Source organism: Microcaecilia unicolor, chromosome 2 (genome assembly GCF_901765095.1).
Source record: "Microcaecilia unicolor chromosome 2, aMicUni1.1, whole genome shotgun sequence".
In the NCBI taxonomy this organism is placed as follows: domain Eukaryota; kingdom Metazoa; phylum Chordata; class Amphibia; order Gymnophiona; family Siphonopidae; genus Microcaecilia; species Microcaecilia unicolor.
Genome location: NC_044032.1, coordinates 202,866,175 through 202,889,032, shown reverse-complemented (window position 1 = coordinate 202,889,032; position 22,858 = coordinate 202,866,175). Strand labels below are relative to the sequence as shown.

General features: G+C 39.5%; 1 protein-coding gene across 8 annotated transcripts in view; it reads left to right on the top strand.

The window, feature by feature from the left end:
* The window catches only part of LOC115463267 (spindle assembly abnormal protein 6 homolog), a 177,491-nt gene that overhangs the window by 21,103 nt on the left and 133,530 nt on the right, over positions 1-22,858 (top strand). For 5 of the 8 annotated variants that reach the window (XM_030193626.1, XM_030193625.1, XM_030193621.1 and 2 more), the window contains 3 exons: positions 6,735-6,795; positions 7,056-7,135; positions 17,765-17,869. In XM_030193626.1, coding sequence (XP_030049486.1) covers positions 6,735-6,795; positions 7,056-7,135; positions 17,765-17,869 — 246 coding nt within the window. Of the gene's footprint in view, positions 1-6,734; positions 6,796-7,055; positions 7,149-17,764; positions 17,870-22,359; positions 22,383-22,858 lie in introns of those variants that run through there. The other 3 variants (XM_030193627.1, XM_030193624.1, XM_030193628.1) reach the window with 3 other exon arrangements.

Below are 22,858 nucleotides of genomic sequence, written 5' to 3'. Positions count from 1 at the left end.
GTCCTAGTTCTGATCTGCACTTAGAGGAAGTAACATTTTTGTGGTTGCAGAGCAGGTTTACATTTAACTCATAAGAACTGCTATACTGTGTTATATTAATCCTCATGGACCTTTGATCTGTCATACATGTGAGCATTGTCCATATGATGTGTCGCAACTGAAAACAAAATATTGATAACACTGCTTTCTTCAGCATTTAGAGTGAAACGCACAGATCTTTCCAAATTTATTTCTGGATGTGCTGCTAGATAACCTGACGCACTGCTAGAAAACCTTATGCACCGGCCTTCAATCTCATTCACTGTGGTGGCGAATCTCACTCGTTGGGTCACCTTTAGCTGTCTTTTCCCATAGATAATTTTGACCAGAGATATGTACCCGGGGTGACCCTTGGCAGTGACTACTGTGGGGGTTGTCACACTAGTTAGAGCAGGAATAGGCAACTCTTGTCTTCAAGTGCCACAGGTAGATTAGGTTTTCAGGATATCCATTTCAGGATATCCACAATGAATGTGCATGAGATACATTTGCATACAATGGAGGTAGTGTATGCAAATTTCTGACCTACCTGTGCCACTGGATGGCTGGAGGTACCTGTGCCTGAGTGTAGAGGATAAGTAAGGCCTGGCCATGCACTGACACTAACTAGAACACACTGAACACTCCAGGTGAAAATCTGTGACATTTACAGATAGTGTAAAGTTGGGCGTGTATTTTTACATGCCATTCAGATGCCTGACATTTATCTAATACATTCAGCTTGCTTGGCGGTTAGTCCCACTGAGCACATGCCAATTTTGTGCCCCAAACACACCATTTTTCAGAGTGCATACATGTATGCAACTAGATACACGTGTGTGCCTCTTTTTACATTATAGAATACTGTTCTATAATGTAAAAAGAGACACACCCCTTCCCTGCTTTTAGGCAGTCTGTTGTTGATTTTATGCATGCGAATGATGCCTAACTTTTATAGAATTGTCACCTTAATGGCCCTGCTTGTATCGGACTTTCAAGATATTTTGCTTGCATTCAAATGTAGCAATAGTCAATGAATCTACAGCATTTGGCTTACAGTTTGCGAGAATGCATGACACCTGACATTTATCTGCAGCCGAAACGTATTAACAGGGAGACCTTTACAAATTGATTGCAAATGTAATTGGCTTATGTCGTCTGTGATAAGATTTGAAATTGGTTTGAAATGAAATTTAATGCAAGTTCCTGTGAGAATAAGCCTCATTTTAGCTTACGTTAGATTTTACAAGAAAAAATTAAGTTCCTCTTGTTCTCTTTTAAAGAGTCTAGAAAAAACAACTTTTGAATAGTAAAGCGGTAGTACAAAAGAATTTATTACATTTGTACCCCGCGCTTTCCCACTCATGGCAGGCTCAATGCGGCTTACATGGGGCAATGGAGGGTTAAGTGACTTGCCCAGAGTTACAAGGAGCTGCCTATGCCTGCAGTGGGAATCGAACCCAGTTCCCCAGGACCAAAGTCCACCACTCTAACCACTAGGCCACTCCTCCATTGCAATAATAGGTAGTGAAATCCAAATCTGAGTTTAAATTGGTCCCTCTTTGTTATCTTAACAAAGATCCATTGAAATTTTAGTTTAACATACAGTGCCAGACTCTTTCTACCGTCCTATTTTAGATGGTTCTGTGCTCAGTGTACCTTTCTTAAAGACCATTTTCAAACAAAAACACCCATGGGAAAAAATGCACAAAAACAATCCATTGGGATGTCTGGGGGCCAGCAGTCTTACTAGACTGGACACAGACATCCCAGCAGAGCAGTGGGACAGCCTAGATCCCTTTCCCGGTCAGTGACTCCTAATGTGGAACCTTGCATTATGTAGCTATAGTTTGGGTTCCTCTTTCCCACATGCATCACTTTGCACTTGCTCACCTTAAATGTCATTTGCCATTTGGACACCCAGTCTCGTAAGATCCTCTTGTAATTTAACAGCTTTGAATAACTTTGTGTCATCAGCAAATTTAATTACCTCCCTAGTTACTCCCATCTCTAGATAATTTATAAATATGTTAAACAGCAGTGATTCCAGTACAGACTCCTGGGGAACCCTACTATCTACCCTTCTCCATAGGGAATACTGACCATTTAACCCTACTCACTGTTTTCTATCTTTTAACCAGTTTTTAATCCACAATAAAACACTACCTCCTATCCCATGACTCTACAATTTTCTCTGGAGACTTTCATGAGGTACTTTTGTCAAATGCCTTTTGAAAATCCAGCTTAGAATAAATTTGATTAATTTTGTAATAGTTTCTGGTGAGTATTGATGGTCCATTGTGGATGTTTTTAGGAGCTTCTCACATGCAGCTATGCCATCTGCTTGGGGAATGTTGCTGTATAGTGATTCTACATCCATCGTGACCAGAAGGGAACCCGGTGGTAATTGATATTTTTCAATTTATTTAGATAGTCTGTGGTGTCTTGAATGAAGCTGTTTGTCTTGTGCATGAAAGGTTTCAGAATCCCCTCTATGAGTCCAGATATTTCCTCCTTGAGTGTGCCAGTACCTGATATGATTGGTCTGCGAGGGTTTCCAGGTTTGTGGATTTTGGGTAGCATGTAGAATGTGTCCACAGAGGGCTGGTTTGATATGAGTTTCTTCAGATGTGGCTGTACTTGTTTAGGAAATGTTCTGATAAGGCCCTTCAGCTGTTTCGTATAGTCCTGTGTGGGATCTTCAGTTAGTTTCCTGTAGTATGTTTTGTCTGAGAGCTGTCTGTGCCCTTCTTCGATGTATTTTTGTGCATCCATAATCAAAACTGAGCCCTCTTTGTCTGTGGGTTTGATGATAATGCGTTGGTTGTTTTGTAGTTTGCTTACGGTTGCTCTTTCTGGTGGAGTAAGGTTGTACAGGACTTTCTTTTGTTTGCAGGAAAGTTTGCTGGAAAGTGATTTTACTCTCTACCTGAAACTTTCTATGTAGCTGTCTAGTTTATTGTTTTGTCCACAATGTGGGGTAAAATATGTGTTATTTTGTTTAAAATTGTGTTCCAGTCTGTTGGGTGTTACTTTATTGTGAAAATGTACCTTCAGGTGAAGTTTTCTAATGAATTCTTCCAGATCTGAGTATAATTGAATTTCATCAAGCTTGCTGTAGGACAAAATGGGAGTCCTTTGGAAAGTACAGAGACTTCATGCTGTGCTGCTGCTACTACTACTACTATTTAGCATTTCTATAGCGCTACAAGGCATACGCTGCACAAACATAGAAGAAAGACAGTCCCTGCTCAAAGAGCTTACAATCTAATAGACAAAAAATAAAGTAATCAAATCAATTAGTGTGTACAGGAAGGAGGAGAGGAGGGTAGGTGGAGGCGAGTGGTTACGAGTCAAAAGCAGTGTTAGAAGTGGACTTTGTCTAGATTTAAAGGTGGCCAAGGATGGGGCAAGACGTAGGGGCTCAGGAAGTTTATTCCAGGCGTAGGGTGCAGCGAGACAGAAGGCGCGAAGTCTGGAGTTGGCAGTAGTGGAGAAGGGGACAGATATGAAGGATTTATCCATGGAGCGGAGTGCACGGGAAGGGGTGTAGGGAAGGACGAGTGTGGAGAGATACTGGGGAGCAGCAGAGTGAGTACATTTATAGGTTAGTAGAAGAAGTTTGAACAGGATGCGAAAATGGATAGGGAGCCAGTGAAGCGACTTGAGAGGGGTAGTATGAGTAAAGCGACCCTGGCGGAAGATGAGACGGGCAGCAGATTTTTGAACCGATTGGAGAGGGGAGAGGTGACTAAGTGGGAGGTCAGCAAGAAGCATATTGCAGTAGTCTAAACGAGAGGTGACAAGGGTGTGGATGAGGGTTTTGGTAGAGTGCTCAGAAAGAAAGGGGCAGATTTTACGGATGTTGTAAAGAAAAACGACAGGTCTTGGCGATCTGCTGGATATGAGCAGAGAAGGAGAGAGAAGAGTCAAAGATGACCCCAAGGTTTTGAGCTGAGGAGACAGGGAGAATGAGAGAGCCATCAACAGAAATAGAAAACGGGGAGGAGTGGGGAGGTGGGTTTGGGGGGAAAAATGAGAAGCTCGGTTTTGGTCATGTTTAATTTCAGGTGGCGTTGAGACATCCAGGCAGCAATGTCAGACAAGCATGCTGAAACTTTGGTTTGGATGCAAGGTGAGATATCAGGGGTAGAAAGGTAGATTTGGGAGTCATCAGCATAGAGATGGTAGGAAAAGCCATGGGATGAGATTAATGGACCAAGGAAGAAGTGTAGATAGAAAAGAGGAGGGGACCAAGAACAGAACCCTGAGGTACGCTTACAAGCAGAGGGATAGAAGTAGAAAAGGATCCACCAGAGTGAACACTAAAGGTGTGGAGGGAGAGGTAGGAAGATAACCAGGAAAGGACAGAGCCCTGGAATCCAAGTGAGGACAGGGTATCGAGAAGTATGCTGTGATCGACAGTGTCAAAAGCAGTGGAAAGATCAAGAAGAATGAGGATGGAATATTGGCCTCTGGATTTAGCCAGTAATAGGTCATTGGAGACTTTAGTAAGCACAGTTTCGGTTGAGTGGAGAGGGCGAAAACCAGATTGTAGTGGGTCAAGAATAGCATGTGAGGAGAGAAAATCAAGGCAGCGGTGGTGAACAGCACGCTCAAGTAATTTGGAGAGAAAAGGGAGGAGGGAGATGGGTCGGTAATTAGAGGGACAAGTAGGGTCGAGTGAAGGCTTCTTAAGGAGAGGTGTGACCACAGCATATTTAAAGGCAGTAGGGACAGTTGCAGTGGAAAGTGAGAGGTTGAGAATGTGACAGATAAAAGGAATAAGAGCAGGTGAGATGGCATTAAGAAGGTGGGTGGGAATGGGATCAGAGGAACAGGTGGTAAATTTTGAGGAAGAAAGGAGAAGTGTAGTTTCCTCAATAGTAACTTCAGGAAAGGAGGAAAAGGAATGAGGGGAAAGAGAGAGAGGGGAACGGACTAGTGGAGGGAGAGGTGGCGAGGTAGAGAATGCAAGGTTTATCTTTTGAACCTTGTCGTGAAAGAATTCAGCAAGGGTCTGAGGAGATAATGAAGGGGGAGTTGGGGGAGGGGGCACCTTGAGGAGAGAGTTCAATGTGGTGAAAAGAAGTCGAGGGTTAGAGCCAAGAGAGTTGGTCAGTTGGATATAATAATCATGTGCTAATTGGTAGTTTGAGAGGTGTACACAATGGCACACATCCTTGCAATGTATCCAGCTGCAAACTATGCGAAAAAAATTCACAAGACGCCACAGTCATTCACAAAGGAAAATATTCAAGATTAAGGGAATCTTTCACATGCTCATCTTCCAATGTAATATATGTCATCCAGTGCAAAAAATGTGACAAAGGTTGCTATATTGGAGAAACAAGCCAGATGCTGACGAAGAGATTTAATTTACATAGACATCGTATGAAAAATGCCAGTGCAAAACAAGATGTTACATCTGTGGGACAGCTCTTTAAAAAACCAAAACACTGTAGTAATGATTTTATGGTGAGAATACTTAAGGGAAACATTAAAACAATACAGGAACGCAAGACCTTTGAAGTCAAAATGATTAAAATATTTTGACACCCACAAGACAGGAATTAACAAAGATTTGGCTTTTCTAGCCCATTATAAACTATGAAATTTCACTGCTTTGTCACCCTCTGATCATCATGCACATCTCCCTGTCCATCCTCTCAGCCCCCTGTTTCTCACCTAGCCCACCCCTCCCTCTTCCTTTCAGACTGTCACTGAAATACTTTGATGTTTCACTTTTATAAGCTGTTACTTATGAAAATTTGCTTATTTCTGATCTGACGAAGAAGGGCTACCTTCGAAAGCTAATAAAAAAAAAAAAAAAAAAAAAGATAAATTATATATTACTAACAATAGTAATGGGAACTTATTCTATCAGTATTCTGGAATGAATACCATCCGGTCCAGGTGATTTTCTACTCTTCATTTTGACAAATTTCCCCATTACATCCTCCAGGTTTATAGGGATTTCATTCACTTTCTCTGACTCATCAGCTTTAAATACCATTTCTGGCACTGGTATCTCTCCCAAATCTTTCTCTGTGAAGACAGAAGCAAAGAATTCATTTATTCTCTCCGCTAATGCTTTGTCTTCCCTGAGTGCCCCTTTTTTCTCTTGGTCGTCTAGCAGTCCAAATTATTCTTTTGCCGGCTTCTAGATTTTAATATACCTAAAAATGTTTTTACTATGTGTGTGTGCCTCCAACAAAATCTTTTTTTTCAAAGTTCCTCTTTGCCTTCTTTATCAGCTCTTTGCATTTGACTTGCCATTCCTTATGCTGTTTCTTATTTTTAATTGGATCCTTCTTCCATTTTCTGAAGGATTTTCTTTTTAGCTCTAATAGCTTCCTAGGCTTCACTTTTTAACCATACTGGCTGTTGTCATATACTCAGTAAAAAGAAGCTGAATTATGAGGTACATTAGTGGTAAAACAGGGGCAAATAGGTTTTAAGAGAGTAAATGTCATGGTATATCTAAATAAATGGCCTCCTAGTGGAAAATGTGATGGTAATCTAACTATTGGTTAAACTCTGTCAGGGTCTAAGAAGATTGTGACAATTTGATAGATCTTGTATTCCTCATCTGCTATTCTCTGTTTCTGGGTTTGGGGGCCTTATTTCTGTAAACTGCTGTCTTAATTGTTTCCTAAAATATGTTTGCTGTGACATTTTGTTGTGTGTAATAACCTACTAATATTTATTTTCAGGAGAGCGAATATCAGATTAACAGTTGAAATGCATACAACATGCAACCCTATTCATAAAAAGGTATGTGTATAACTTGCTTATTTATTCTCTCCCTTTAAAAGTATACATAAATATATTTATGATCATGGATACCAAAAAAATGGCCCTTATATGAGGGAAGAAAACTAAAGTTTCTTTAAGTAATCTGTTCCTTTTAACCATTGTCCTATCTCTTCATGATTTAATTTCTTATACATTTCCTAATATATAACAAAATTGCTTTTCAGAATTGACTTAACATACTCAGTCCTTGAAGTGACCAAGATTTTTTATTTTGACAGGACCTAGTTGTACGCCTTTCAGATGATGCAGATCCATTTTTTCTTTATAATCTCACTATTGGAGAAGAAGACTTTCAGAGGTAAAATTTGCCTGTAAGAGTCATTTTGATTAGTTTATAAGAACTTAAGAGTAGCCATACTGGGTCAGACCAATGGTCCATCTAGCCCAGCATCCTGTTTTCCAAACAGTGGCCAAGCCAGGTCCCAAGTACCTAGCAGAAACCCAAATCGTGGCGGCACTTCATACTACAAATCCCAGGGCAAGCATTTGCTTCCCATGTTTGCCTCCGTAGCAGACTATGGACTCTTCCTCCAGGAATTTTATAAGGTCTAAAGTTTAGATGTCTCCAAGAAAACTTGTAGTCATACAGCGGTTTACCTTATCTGATTAAGACAGGAGTGTCCAACCTCAGTCCTAACCAGGTCAGGTTTTCAGGGTTTCCACAATTAATATGCATGAGATCTATTTGCATACAGTGGAAACGGTGCATGTAAATAGATCTCATGCATATTCATTTGGGGATATCCTGAAAACAGAGACAGAAATCTTGAAATCCTGACTGCATCCTTTGAACGGAAAGGCTACAACCCCAAAATAATCTCCAAAAATATTGCCTCCTCCCCTCAAAACACCCAGGGAAAATCTGCTACAATACAAAGAAAAAAAAAAGCCACAGACAGAATCCCCTTTATAGTGACATACAATCCAGAGCTGGAAAAATTAAGAAAAATCATAAAAGATCTTCAGCCTCTACTCCAAGAGGATGAATTACTGAAAGAGATACAGTATTTCCAGCCCCACTAATACTGGCCTTCCGACAGCCACCCAACTTGAAACACAAGCTAATCAGAAGTAAACTCCCAACACAGACTGAAAAAGAAGAGACGGGCACACATCCTTGCAATATATCCAGCTGCAAGCTATGCCAAAACATTTCACAGGACCCCACAGTCATTCACAAAGGAAAAATATTCAACATAAAGGAATATTTCACATGCTCATCTTCCAATGTGGTATAAATCATTCAGTGTAAAAAATGTACCAAAGGATGCTATATTGGAGAAACAGGCCAGATGTTAAAGGCAAGATTTAATTTACATAGGCATCACATGAACAACACTGGTGCCAGCCGGGTTCCCACCCCTGTGGGCCAGCACTTTACAAAACCAGATCACTGTACCAGTGACTTCATAGTAAGAATCCTGAAAGGTAACTTTAAAACAATACAGCAACGTAAGACCTTTGAAGTCAGAATGATTGAATATTTTGACACCCAACAGACAGGACTTAACAAAGATCTGGGTTTTCTAGCCCATTATAATCCATAAAGTTGTATTGCTATGTTTATCACCCTCCTCTCACCTATCCACTCCCACCCTGTTAGTCTATCTCTGAAATGCTTTGATGTTCCCATGCATACCTCCTACCCATCCCCACCCTATTAGACTGTCAATGAAATGCTTGAATGTTTTACTTATATATACTTTCATCTACCACATTTGCTTATTTCTGATCTGACGAAGAAGGGCAACCTTCGAAAGCTAATCAAGAAATGTATTAAGTTATGTATTAAATTATGTCCAATAAAAAAGGTATTATCTTATTTTGTTTTCCATGTTTTATTTTGTTTGATTTCTATTGATTATCTCTAGTTGACAAATTTAGTTTATCTCAACTTGATTAACACTTAACCACATTTAATTTAGTTTAACTTAGTTTAATTTATCCCCATTTGACTTAAATCAAGTACTGTTTTATTTTATCCCAACATGAATTACTTTATCCCCACTTCACTTAAATTAAGCGAACCTGACTAAGGAGGGGGGGAGGGGGAATCCATTAAGCAACATTATGGCCTTAATACAGCATAATGCTGTATAGGTATAGAATGGGCTTTTAACATTTAGTGCATGGTAATTCCTTTAACACCTGTTAAGGTCATAATGTCACTTGATGAATTCCATCTTAATCCCTACTAAACCTAAATTATCAAACCACAGGTATACCAAAAATGATGATTCCGTATGGAAGCAAGTCCACAAAGGTCCAAGGAATAGGGAAGGGATGTAGGCCAAACACAAAACCAATATATTCCAAAAGGTTGCAAATGACTTATTAATAAAAAAAAATCATATAGACTCAAGACAGAACAATGTTTCGGCAACAAATTACCTGCCTCAGAAGTCACTATATCTAAAAACATAAGCAAAAAAAAAAATTATTAGACATGAAAAATATAATAAAAATATACATTTATGTTAATATGAATATATTAAAATCATTGACACCATACAAACATAGGGTATGCTAAAAAAATAAAAACATATATTGCAAAATTATAGTTAAAATATTCTGTAACAAATGCTGGAGTTTACTAAGCCGCAAGCATAGCTGGCTGTGCACTAGTGCCAACCCAGCCCATTCACTGTGGTAAAAAGGGGCCTCAGCGCGCATCAAAAACACACGCTGATGCAAGTGCAGGCTTCCTTTTACCACAGCTTAGTAAAAGAACCCCTTAGTGTTATATACTCCAAGTCTCCTATCTTATTTTTATGGCTTCTAGCATTTGTATATAGACACTTCAAATTGTCTTTTTTTTCCTTGCATCTACAGACTGCTTTGAAGTTAATGGGGGATAATTTTGCACCCTTTACTTTATTCACTCCTGGCTTTCTTTCACCATTATTGAAACCTCTCAATCAGGATTCTCTAAAGATCTTTTTTCAATAGTATCCTTCAAGGATATTTCAAACCAAACCATGTGCTCCTATGCGATTGTTGGCTTCTCCCCCGTTTTAGTTTAAAAGACGCTCAATCTCCTTTTTAAATGTTAGCACCAGCAACCTGGTTCCATCCAGAGTTTTAACACATCTGATTAAGAATATTGGCTGGAGATATAATTATTTTTTTTTTGAATTCCACTGAGGGTGAGAGAACTTAAAAACGGGGGTTCTTTTCCTAAGTTGTCGGTGGGATTCAAGTGTGGCAGTTACCAGTAGTGACTGCTTGGGACCTGGACATTTTTTTCTGACATTTCAGAAGCCACAGTTTTGGGTTGTTTTTCAAAGGCGCTTGGTGTGTGGAACAATGGCCTGTTAGGGTTCAGTGGGGTTTGTGCAAGTATATTGTCTTTTTATAACTTTTCAGAGTGTTTGTAGCTTTAGTCATATAGGGATAGGAGTTTGTCAATAACGTGGTGATTTGGCGATATGACCACATGGCTGACATTGAGGCTTTGAATAAGCAATCTGCTACTTGCCTGTTGATTTGCAGAAGAATGTTGGTGTTTGTTGCTAAGCATATTTCTTGTGCACATAATGAAATGGATGACACTATTTCTTGTTTCCAGTGGTCTCATTTTCAGGCCTTAATGCTGGATGTGGATGAAGAGCCATTACTGATGCCACTAGGACTTTGAGACATCGTCCGGTTGCATTAATAGAGCTGCTGCAGTCGACACTGGCCCGTAATACCTTCTAGCTGTAGGAAAAGGGCTGGAGACATTTCTCAGCATTTCTGACAGTGATCAGGGAATCGAGGAACAGTTCTTTTTTCACAGGAGTCAATATTGTGTTTTCTTGATGACTCATTTGCCAAGGGTTGGTCTGTTCATATGGTTAAGGTGGCTTTAGCCATTGTGTGTTTCTTTGCAAGTTGGGTGGTTGTGAGGATATCACCACTACCTTCTTAGTGAAGAAATTGTTAAAGGGTTGTATGACTATTGGTCACCATCTCCTGGTCCCCTGAGTGTGTGTTTGCCTCTGTTACTGTACTTGATTTTAAAGATAAACTACATGTTTCTAACAATAGTTTTGCAAGTTCATTTTTCATTCTTTTAGGATAGAGACTGCAAGTACAGTAGATCTTTGGGGTGTCCCATTGTCACTAATATAAGGTGTGAGCCACTGGTGGTCTGATAGATTTAAGATATGTGCAGATGTGACACATTTTTGTGTCATCTGGTTGTTAATTCTCTCTGTCAGTTTCTGTTCAAGGGCCTTCACCTCCAGAAATTGCGGTCTGGCTATATAGAGATTGGTTTGTATTTTGGGTACAGAAGAGAGTTCAGCAATCCTGTTTGGGACCTCATCTGAAACTGGCTAATTTGAGAGTGAGGATTTGCTGTGTTAGATTGCAAGGCGTGCACTGCTTCAAGACCATCATTTTTCTTCACCTACTTACATGTTTATCTGCATGAGAACAAAATCTGATTCATTAATGGCATCTGTTGGATTATTTGTAGTAAATAATTAGCAGATTTTATACACACAGCTTCAGCTTTAGAAATGTTAATTTCTTTTCTTCATCTCTCTCATACACCCCAGAATAATTCACTGCTGAGTCACTTTAAAGTTGAAGTAACAAAACATCTGTTTACTCACAGTTTGTAGTTAGATTATATTCAGACAGGCTTATATATACATAATACTATACATTTGGATTATCAGATCTTTCCATGTGCTTAGATGGTAATGGATGCTCACACCATAGATCCTCAGCTTAGGAGAGATCATGAGCTCCATGTGCTGTGCCTAACCCCCACAGGAAGTTGCATGGGTGTGACCTCTCTAGGAAATTCACATCAGAGGTCACAGAGTAATCACAGAGAAAAAATTGGTGACAGGCAATGCATGTAAAATACAATACATTATTCCAACAAACCCCTTCTCATGCATAACTGTCATGCAATTATTAATTCACACAAAGTCCAAGCTTTATTCGCAGATTCTCAAAACGTTCTCTGGGTAATGGTTTGGTCATGATGTCAGCTGTCATCTCACTGGTGTGACAATAGTCTAGACTGATGACCCCTTCTTTCGCCAGCTCTCGCACGTTGTGATATTTCGTTGCGATGTGCTTGGTGCGTGACTGAACCTTGTCATTCTGTGACAGTCTGATGCAGCTCTGATTATCTTCCATTATCTGGATTGGTCTCTGTTCAGCTATTCCAAAATCCAGCAAAAGTTTTTCAATCCACATCAGTTCTCTGCATGCTTCTGATACGGCCACATATTCAGCTTCTGTAGAAGACAGACTCACAATACTTTGTTTATGACTGGCCCAAGAAATTTGTACATTTCCATACATAAACACATATCCACTTGTGGATTTATAATCAGAATGATCCCCTGCCCAATCTGAATCACAGTAACATATTAGTTTTGGATTACTATTGGCTGAAATCTTTAATTTACAATCAATGGTACCTTTTAAATACCTTACCATCCTTTTAACTGCAGTCCAATCTGATTTGGTAGGTGAGCTGACCCTTCTGCTCAAAATTCCTACTGCATTTGCTATATCAGCCCTGTATGTGGTAGTCAGATATAAAAGCTTACCTATGGCTGATCTATATTGGATGTTATCTGGTAAAGGTTCTCTTACTGTTTCATCCTTCAGAAAATCAGTGATCATGGGAGTGCTTACAACTTGGGCATCTTGCATACCTAAACTTTCAATAAGCTCATTTATTTTCTGCTTCTGGCTTAGAAGATAAGAACCATCATTTTGTTTCTCAATTTCTATACCAAGATAGTATGACACATTACCAAGTTCTTTTATCTCAACATTCAGGTTTAAATATTTTACAATGTCCTTGTACTCTTGCTCACTTTCGCTTGCAATGAGCAGATCATCAACAAAAGCTAAAATGTATGCATATTGTCCATTTCTGCACCTAGTGTACAAGCATTTATCTGCTTCACCTTGCTTAAATCCTAAATTTGTCAATATTTCATGCAATTTGTCATTCCAACATTTTGCACTTTGCTTTAATCCATAAAGACCTTTGTTTAATTTACACACTAGCTGTCTTTGTTTTGTATTTATGAAACCTGTTGGCTGTTCCATGTACAAGTCTTCAGTTATATCTCCATGAAGAAATGCTGTTTTCACATCAATGTGGTTGACTTGCATGCCTTTTGAGACTGCAATGCTCAGAAGTGTTCTAATTGTCGTGTGTTTCACTACAGGTGCAAACACTTCATCAAAATCTTCTCCATATTTTTGAAGATATCCCTTTGCGACTAATCTGGCTTTATACCTTTCCACTTTTCCTTGTGCATTCCTTTTTAACTTGAATACCCATTTGCATCCTATAGCTTTCTTGCCAGGAGGTAATTTTGTAAGAATCCAAATATTATTTTTATCCAATGCATCAATTTCTTCTTGTGCTGCTTTATGCCATTCAGCAGCTTCTTCTGCTGGCATTTTCTCAATCTCATCCCATGTTAAGGGCTCTTGAGCTTCTTCTGACTTTGTTAGGTAAGACAGTCTTGGGGGTGGAACACCTTTGTTTTCCCTGGATGAGCGTCTGACAACAGGTTGGTCTGACCTTTCCGCATCCTCTAAATCTGAGAGTCCTTCTCCAATTGATTCCCCTTCTCCAACTGTACTGTCTCCTGCAATGATCCTTTCTGTGTCTGCTTCCTCTGCCTGTTCCTCGTTAGATACAGATGAGTTGCTTTCAGACATCTGCCTTGGTATGGCATTTATATACACTGGCATGTCTATTATGGTTCTAGTTTCATATTCTGGATGATAAGGCTCATCTGGGATAATCCAGCCTTTATCAACCCTTTTGTTTTCATCAAAATATGTAACATGTCTTATGCCAACAATGCCAGTTTTCAGATTCAAAATTCTATATCCTTTGTGTCCTGGAGCATAGCCAACTAAAATGCCCCTTTCTGTTGTGGAATCCAGCTTATGCCTTCTTTGCTTTGGTACATGAGCATATGCTGTACTTCCAAATGTTCTTATGTGTGACAGGTTTGGCTTCCTACCATGCCATATCTCATGTGGTGTGCGCTCAGCGCCTTTAGTTGGCATTCTGTTTTGTAGGTACACTGCTGTGAGAATGGCTTCCCCCCATAGTCTTTTAGGGAGATTGCTATCTGACAGCATACATCTGGTCATTTCCACAAGTGACCTAAATTTTCTCTCTGCAACAGAATTTTGCTCTGGTGTATAAGCTACTGCTGTGATATGCTGAATGCCTTCTTGTTCTAGAAATGTGCGCATGCTTTGTGAAGTGAACTCACCACCATTGTCGGTCTGAAGAACCTTTGGTTTTCTTTCAAATTTATTGCTCACCATGGCTACGTATTTCTTCAGCATGTCTGTGACTTGACTTTTTTTTCTTTCAGCAAATAGACCACACAGTATCTAGAGAAATCATCCAAGAATATTAGCACAAATCTGTTATTTCCCAATGATGGGATATTAAACGGTCCACATAAGTCACTGTGTATTAAGTCCAGTACTTTATTACTCCTATTTCCTGTGTATGCAGGAAATGAGGGTCTCACACCTTTTTGAGTAACACAGACTATGCATTTCTCCATTTTACCAGTATCTGCACGTATCTGAATGCCGGTGGCTAGTTGCTTACTGTAAAGATCCTAGATCACCTTAAAATCACGATGTCCCAGGCGGCGATGCCAGATTTCCAGACTACATTTACCATCATTCTTCCTTACTTGCGCCAGATGTGAGGCTTCACCTGAAATGCTCAGTTTATAAATATCATTATGCATAAAAGCTTCAGCATACACTTCATCATTTTTAGAGATTGTGCACTTACTGTTTTCAAAATGAATCACAAATCCCTTCTTATCTAATGTAGATACACTAAGCATATTGCAAACTGCTTGGGGAATATACAAGACATCACTTACAGGAATTTCTTTAACTTCATTTGACACTTTGCATTTTAAGAATCCAATGCCTTTTGCTTGGATCTGAGTAGTCCCTGCGTTTGCAGTTTTAAGAATACCTTCTTCTGGACTCATTTCCTGAAAGAAATCCTTAGAATTGGTTAAATGGCATGTGCTCCCCGAATCCAAAATCCAAGTACTTTCATTTGAATTATTATTTACCATAGTCAAAGATTTTTCTACCATTAGAAAGCTCTAATGTTTATCATTGTCCTTCATACATTTCCTGGTTGGAGAATTCTTTTGTTCCATTGGCTTAGGTGAGCTAGAGGGGGTGTTTTGTGTTTCCTTACACCATTTAGATACATGTCCCTCCTTTCCACATGAGTAGCAAATCAGCTTGCCCTTGGGTGGAGTTTTCCCATAGCTCCGCCTTCCTATGTTCTTTGCCAAGAAATTTTTCATTTCTCTCTGACTTGCTTTGAGAACACATCTCCTCAGAATCATTAATTATGCATTCCTGCCTCAGTTTTGATGCTGCCTGTTCAAAAGATTGCCCTTCAATGGCTTCATTTACAGACCTAAAAACATCAAACTTCTTTGATAGTGAGGTAAAAAGAAATGCTCTTTTCAATGCATCGCACATGGGAATTCCAGAAAGTTCTAGCTTTTGAAATGAAGACATAAGATGCATAATGTGATCATTACATTTACTTTTATCCCTTAATTTGGTTTCATTCAACTCTGCCAACCAAATTGGTTGCTGTTTTGCATATGTAGTTGCATACATAGTTCTCAGTTTATATAAAATGTCCTTTGGTGTATCTTTTCCCTCCACTAATATGGCTTGTTTCTCTGAGAGAGCTTCCAAAAACATGCACTTCACATAATAGTTTGCATTGTCCCATTCAGCCATATTTTCAGCTGTTCTGTTTTGGTCTAAGCATATACTTAATTTCTTTGCTTGAAGGAGACATATGAATCTTAGTTCCCACTGCTGGTAATTAAATCCAGTTAATTTAGGCACCTTGAGAGAGTAGAAAATTGGTGAATTTCCTCCCTCAGCCATTTTCTTAGCCTTGCCTGCTGTATGGTGTGGGGGGGGGGGGGGGGGGGAGAGAGAGACAGACTGAATCTTTCTTTTAAAACTTAAGAGAAAAATGTGGCTTTTTTACTGCCTGGTAATATTTCTCCTTTTTCCTTTTTCAATTCCTGGGCTGGGCCCATAACCCTTTTGTTGGATTATTTGTAGTAAATAATTAGCAGATTTTATACACACAGCTTCAGCTTTAGAAATGTTAATTTCTTTTCTTCATCTCTCTCATACACCCCAGAATAATTCACTGCTGAGTCACTTTAAAGTTGAAGTAACAAAACATCTGTTTACTCACAGTTTGTAGTTAGATTATATTCAGACAGGCTTATATATACATAATACTATACATTTGGATTATCAGCTCTTTCCATGTGCTTAGATGGTAATGGATGCTCACACCATGAATTCTCTCAGGTTAGGAGAGATCATGAGCTCCATGTGCTGTGTCTAACCCCCACAGGAAGTTGCATAGCTGTGACCTCTCTAAGTAATTCACATCAGAGGTCACAGAGTAATCACAGAGAAAAAATTGGTGACAGGCAATGCATGTAAAATACAATACATTATTCCAACAGCATCAAGTCGTAGAAGAGTGAAAAGAGCCCTAATGGTAGCCCACAGTTAATTGCATTTACCCATATTATTTGGTCACAGATTATTCCTAGAAGGGTATGGATGGATGCTAATTTTTACATAAGCTGTGTGTCCTACTTTTGTAGGGAAATTGAGGGGCTTGGTTTTGATGCATGATTTGTTGACACCAGATTGTCCTGTTTTGTTCAGGGATGATGGTGTCTATCTCTAGATTTGGATATCTTTTTGTCCTCAATTGAGGATAGCCTTGAGATGTGTGTTTTGCATACCTGACCTGCAGCTTCGGGGATGGTGAGCGTTGATTAGCTAGGCTGTTGTTGCTTCTGGCAATAATTCTCTGGTCATTCCACACTGAATGGTACTTATTGGGGGTATTTTGTGTGCTCTTTGAAGTTGGGGGTCTATGGGAAAGAAGCAATGGGGTCATGAGAGGTACTGATATTAGCTCTCTGGGACAAGGACCGGGTTTGGCGTTACCGTGAATCCTACCATTTGAGTTTACAGTACTTAAGTTCATTACCATCTAACCAGTAAGTTCTTAATTATTAAATGTTATGTAATGTTATAATGTTGGGAAGATAAATTTGGATCTGTTTTTTGGATGGGGTGTCATGGTTCGAGAAGGTGAGCCCTTGGACTATAATGAGATTGGCTGTACCTGTGTGGCCATAAGCTCCTTACAGACCCTTGTTGACAGTTGCTGGAAAGGCTTCCTGGCAGAGACCAGGAGCTAGAGAAGGCAGGTCCTGACTTGGACTGGCTGAAGCGTAGGATTAAGCAGTACCTAGCAGACTAGCTGGAACACGACAGAGCTGTCTAGAAGTTGGCTCTTAAAGAGCCCTTGGGGGCTGGCCTGATGGAGTCGAGGCCAGGGAGGAGCTGGAACAGCAGGGCTTGGAGGACTGGAACAGGCAGGGCTGGAAGCAGGAGCTGACCAGGCAACAAACACTGGAGAGGCACAACTCTGAAAGCCTGTTGCCGAAGCACTGGAGGAATATAGAACACTTCCTTATATCTCCCTAGCCAGGAACTGAGGTCATCTGTCAGCACCCCATCTGGGACTATAAAAGGGAGCTGCAGCAACCAGGAAGTAAACAGAAGACTCTTAGGCACATCATGCTGCAGGACTTTAGTGCTTCCTGAACCAGGTGAGGGGTGTGATATAGGAATTGGGGAGGTTAATAAAAGGGATTATTTGAAAATTAATAAAGCTGTGGCTGGATGTTTGCCACATGCCATTTGTTTTGAGTCTTCATTTGATAGTCAATCTCTTATTTTATAGAGGGTTAAGGGACAGAGCGATTGCTGGTGTTATGATACTGCTAAAGTAATATTAACCTACATCTTTATTTGATTTCAGCCTAAAGAACCAGCAAGGGCTGCTAGTGGAGTTTTCTGCTTTCCCACAGAGATTCATTGATCTGTTAGAACAATGCATTCTGGAAAAAGAAAAACAAGTACCAAGGTACTGGATTCTTTCTCTTGTTTTACAGAGTTTATTAAATTGTAACTCCTAAATTCAAGTTTTTTTGCAAGATGACATGTCTTAAACTTCTCTATTAAACTGATATATATTTTACCAGCCAGTTACATGGAATCCAAGCAACTAAAGTGTGCTACCACTTAACTTATTACTGCGTGCTATCAGCAAATAGATATTGCATAAAACCAGGAACTATAATAAATAATATGAATGAATCCAGCTATTGGGGGCAACTCTCTATGCACCTACTTGTAGAGTCTTCAGGTATTCTTTACTCAGACTTTAACCCCCTGTTTACTAAACCATGCTAGCGGCTGCCGTGCGCTAATGCCAACGCAGCCCATTCACTTTGAATAGCCTGCATCGGCAGTGCCGTGTGGAAGCCGCTAGCAAAATAAATTAGCACATGCTAATGCTAGACACCCCCATATATGGGTGCCTGTAGTGTTAGTGTGTTCTAATTCTTAGCGCACATTAAAAAGTTAGAGCACTTACAGTAGGTATAACTTGTCTGGAATGTTTTTACGTTTGGGGAGCGTGCCAGGTGCCCTTGACCTGGATTGGCCACTGTCGGTGACAGGATGCTGGGCTAGATGGACCTTTGGTCTTTCCCAGTATGGCACTACTTATGTACTTATGTACTTAGTAAACAGGGCCCCAAAACTGTTATACTCCCTACCTATCCTCTACATGGGGTTTATCTATTGCTACTCCTATAATTACAAAATTGTTCTAATCAGAAATCCATTTACATTAGATGTAACACATAAAGAGCTCAATTCAAATTCTTATGGAAAAGCCAGGATTTTAATAATTTATGGAACCTCAAATTAGGTGGAACAAAATTATTTCTGTTGACAATTTTATAAGGCTGGCATAAGAATTTGAGGTAGCCTCTTAGAAGATAATTTCAATCTGGAAGTGGACAAAAATGAAAGCAAATGGAAAGTAAGCCTTGTTCATATGAATTGACTGACTGACTACAGCATCGCCCAGTTCTTAATTGTATGAATGAGAACATTTATAGTGGACTGTTGTCATAAAGAATCTTAAATACCAAACATAGCAATATGATTTCCACACAGCAATTGAGTGGAGTTACACTATCAAAGTTAGATTTATATAAGATTGTTTTTGCTGCCATATTCTGGAGTAACTGCAATGTAGACTTCAAGTTCTTGGTTGATGCCCATATAGCAAGAATTATAATAATGTAAATGAGAGAAAATCATAGCATGGGCAACTTTTGCAGACCATCTACTGCATTAAAAATAAAAGCCTTAATCTTTTGCAAAACTGAAACTGTCAAAATACAGAAGAGGTCAATATTTAATCTGGCAGTCTCCTTTTAATGAAGAAACTAACCAGAAACCCATACTATAACTTTCTGAATGAAGGAAATTGTTTTAACTTTGAGTACTAGATTAACTATTAATCCAGTATTATTGGAACATTGGGTGAGTTCATTGAAACCCATAACAGAGTGATCTTTTCTGCATTTAACTAGGACCTCACTTTGAGTATTGCGTTCGATTCTGGTTGCCATATCTCAAAAAAAATATGTAATGGAATTAGAAAAGGTTCAAAGAAGAGCAACCAAAATGGTAAGAAGAGATGGAACTGCTCCCATATGAGGAAAGGCTTGGAAAGGAGATTGTTGGGGGTGGGGGGTGGGGGAAGATATAATTTGCGGTCTATAAAACCCTGAGTGGTGTGTGGAGTGAGTGGAGGTGAATCAATATTTCACTCATTCAAAATTTACAGAGACCAGGGGACACTAATTAAATTGTATGAAAGTACTTTTTAAACAAATAGGAGGAAATATTTTTTTCCTTCAAAGAGTAGTTGAGCTCTGGAACTTGTTGCCGGAGGATGTGGTAATGGTGGTCAACCTATCTGGGTTTTAAAAAGGTTTGGACAAGTTCCTGGAGGAAACGTTCAAAGTCTGTTAATGAGACAGACATGAGGAAATCACTGTGACTGATAGCATGGATTGGTGCTACTAATTGGGGAGGTCTTTTACTAAAGATTAGCTCGAGTTATCTGCAGCAGTGCTCATAGGAATAAAATTGGTGCTGCTGCAGATAACTCAAGCTAATCTTCAGTAAAACTCCTGGGTTTCTGCTAGGTACTTGTGACCTGGATTGGCCACTTTTGGAAACAGGATACTTGGCTAGATGGACCATTGGTCTGAACCAGTATGGCTACTCTTACGCTCTTACGTACAATATTATGACATGTAGTTTGAAGTGTTTGAAAACAACTGCTATCAAAAGTAGTAGTAGTATTTGAAGAAATTATAGGAAAAATGATTTTCATATCATCTGCATAGGTTTAGTATGATAGTCCTAAGGTGTTAAGTAATAAAGTGAATTAAAGATGATGATGAACAGGATTGGGGATAGTGGAGAAACCCATGAGGCACTCTGCATGCAGGGACCCAAGTTGAAGAAGTCTCCATTTCTTTTTATGACACTATGGTGCTCATTTTCAAAGTAGATGAATGTCTCAAAATGCTCCCAAAAAGTCCTAATCCTGATTAAAAAAAAAAATAAATCAGAATTGGATATTTCACACTGCCGTTCATCCAGATTGCAAGGGGGCATGTTGGTAGGGTGTTTTAGGAGGGCCCAAAATCAGGACAGCCAACAACGATTACTAAATAGAAAGAAACGTCCAACCCTAAAAAGGGCGTCCTAAGTTAAGCCTGTTTTCAGTCATTTATCTAGGGTACAAAAAAAGTACTCTGATAGAGCATCTGACCACTGGAGGGATTAAGGCATGACGTGTCCTTAATCCCCCTCAGTGGTTGCTGTCCCCCCCCCCCCCCCCCCCCAATCACCTGAAGGTGAAACTGGAAAGCTATATGTCAGCTGCATGCATTATGGCCATTTTTGAACAAAGCAGTAAGCAGAACAGGGGTGTAGGTACTACTTCTTATTGTTTCTATAGCACTACTAGATGTATGAGAGTCTCTGCTCAACACAGTTTACAATCTAATCAAGCCAGACAAACGAGACAAAGGATTAGGGAATTACTTATGGTGGGAATGATAAAACATACGTGGTACTGTACATAAGTAATGTCACACCTGGAAAAGACCAAGGGTCCATCGAGCCCAGCATCCTGTCCACGACAGCGGCCAATCCAGGCCAAGGGCACTTGGCAAGCTTCCCAAAAGTACAGACATTCTATACATGTTCCTGGAATTGTGGATTTTTCCCAAGTCCATTTAGTAGTGGTTTTTGGACTTGTCCTTTAGGAAACGGTCTAACCCCTTTTAAACTCTGCCAAGCTAACCGCCTTCACCACGTTCTCCGGCAACGAATTCCAGAGTTTAATTATGCGTTGGGTGAAGAAAATGTTTCTCCGATTTGTTTTAAATTTACTACACTGTAGTTTCATCGCATGCCCCCTAGTCCTAGTGAATAGGAGTTAGGTATTAAAAGCAGTCTCAAAAAGTTGAATTTTTATCCTAGATTTGAATACAGCCAGAAGTGGAGCTTCAAATACTGACTCAGGAAGTCTATTCCAGGCATATGGTGCAGTGAGATAAAAGGAACCGAGCCTGGAGTTCGCAGTGGAGGAGAAGGGGCACAGATAAGAGATTTACCCGATGAACAGAGTTCCTGTGGAGGAGTATAGGGAGAGATAAGAGTGGAAAGGTACTGAGGAGCAGCAGCATGAATACACTTTATAAGTCATATTTTTTTTTATCTGTATGTGGAAATGGATAGGGAGCCAATGAAGTGACTTGAGGAGAGGGCTAATATAAGTGTAGCGACACTGGCAGAATAATGTCATGCAGCAGAATTTTGAACAGATTGAAGATCGAGTTGGAGGCAAAGACACAGAATAATAATTTTTTTTTAGGTGTATTAGAATCAAGAGACCAGCAAAAGAATCAGTTGGACTGAAGATGACTGAGAGATAAAAGGGGCAATCAAGGAAGATAAGGCCATAGCGGAAGGAGTAAATGAATTCTTTGCTTTGGTCTTCATCAAGGAAGATGTGGGAGAATATACCAGTGCCAGAAATGGTATTCAATGTTGACGAGTAAGAGAAACTGAAACAAATCTCTGTAAACTTAGAAGATATAATGGAGCAATTTGACAAGTTGAAGAGAAGCAAATCGCCTGGATCGGATGGTATACAGCTCAAAATTACTAATAGAATTGAAAAATGAACTTGCAGAGCTATTGTTAGTAATATGTAATTTATCTTTAAAATCAAGCATGGTACCAGCCGATTGGAGAGTGACCAATATAAAGCCAAATTTTTTTTTAAAGGGTTTCAGAGGTGATCCAAGAAATTATAGACCTGTGAGACTGATGTCAGTGCTGGGCAAATAGACTATTATAAAGAACAAAACTACAGAGCATAAACATAACACATGGATTAATGAGACAAAGCTAACAAGGATTTAGTCAAAGGAAATCTTGCCTCACCAATCTACTACATTTCTTTGGAGGGTTGAATAAGCATGTGGATAAAGGTGAGCCAGTTGATATTGTGTAATAATCTGGATTTTCAAAAAGCATTTGACAAACTACCTCATGAATGACTCATGAAGAAATTAGAAAATCATGGGATAGGAGACAATGTCCTATTGTGGATTAAAAACTGGTTAAAAGATAGAAAACAGAGAGTACGGTTAAATGGTCAGTATTCTCAATGGAGAAGGGTAGATAGTGGGGTTCCCCAGGAGTCTGTGCTGGGGCTGCTGCTTTTAAATGTATTTATAAACTATAGATGGGAATAACTATTGAGATATTAAATTTGCTATGTAAAGTTATTCAAAGGTGTTAAATTGCAAGAGGACCTTTCGAGATTGGGAGACTAGGCATCCAAATGGCAGATGACATTTAATGTGAGCAAGTGCAAAGTAATGCAATCTGTTGACTAGTATGCTTCTGAATCTGTTGTCCCAGTCTTGGAGATAGTGTCTTGATTCCGTTTTTGCCCATTCGT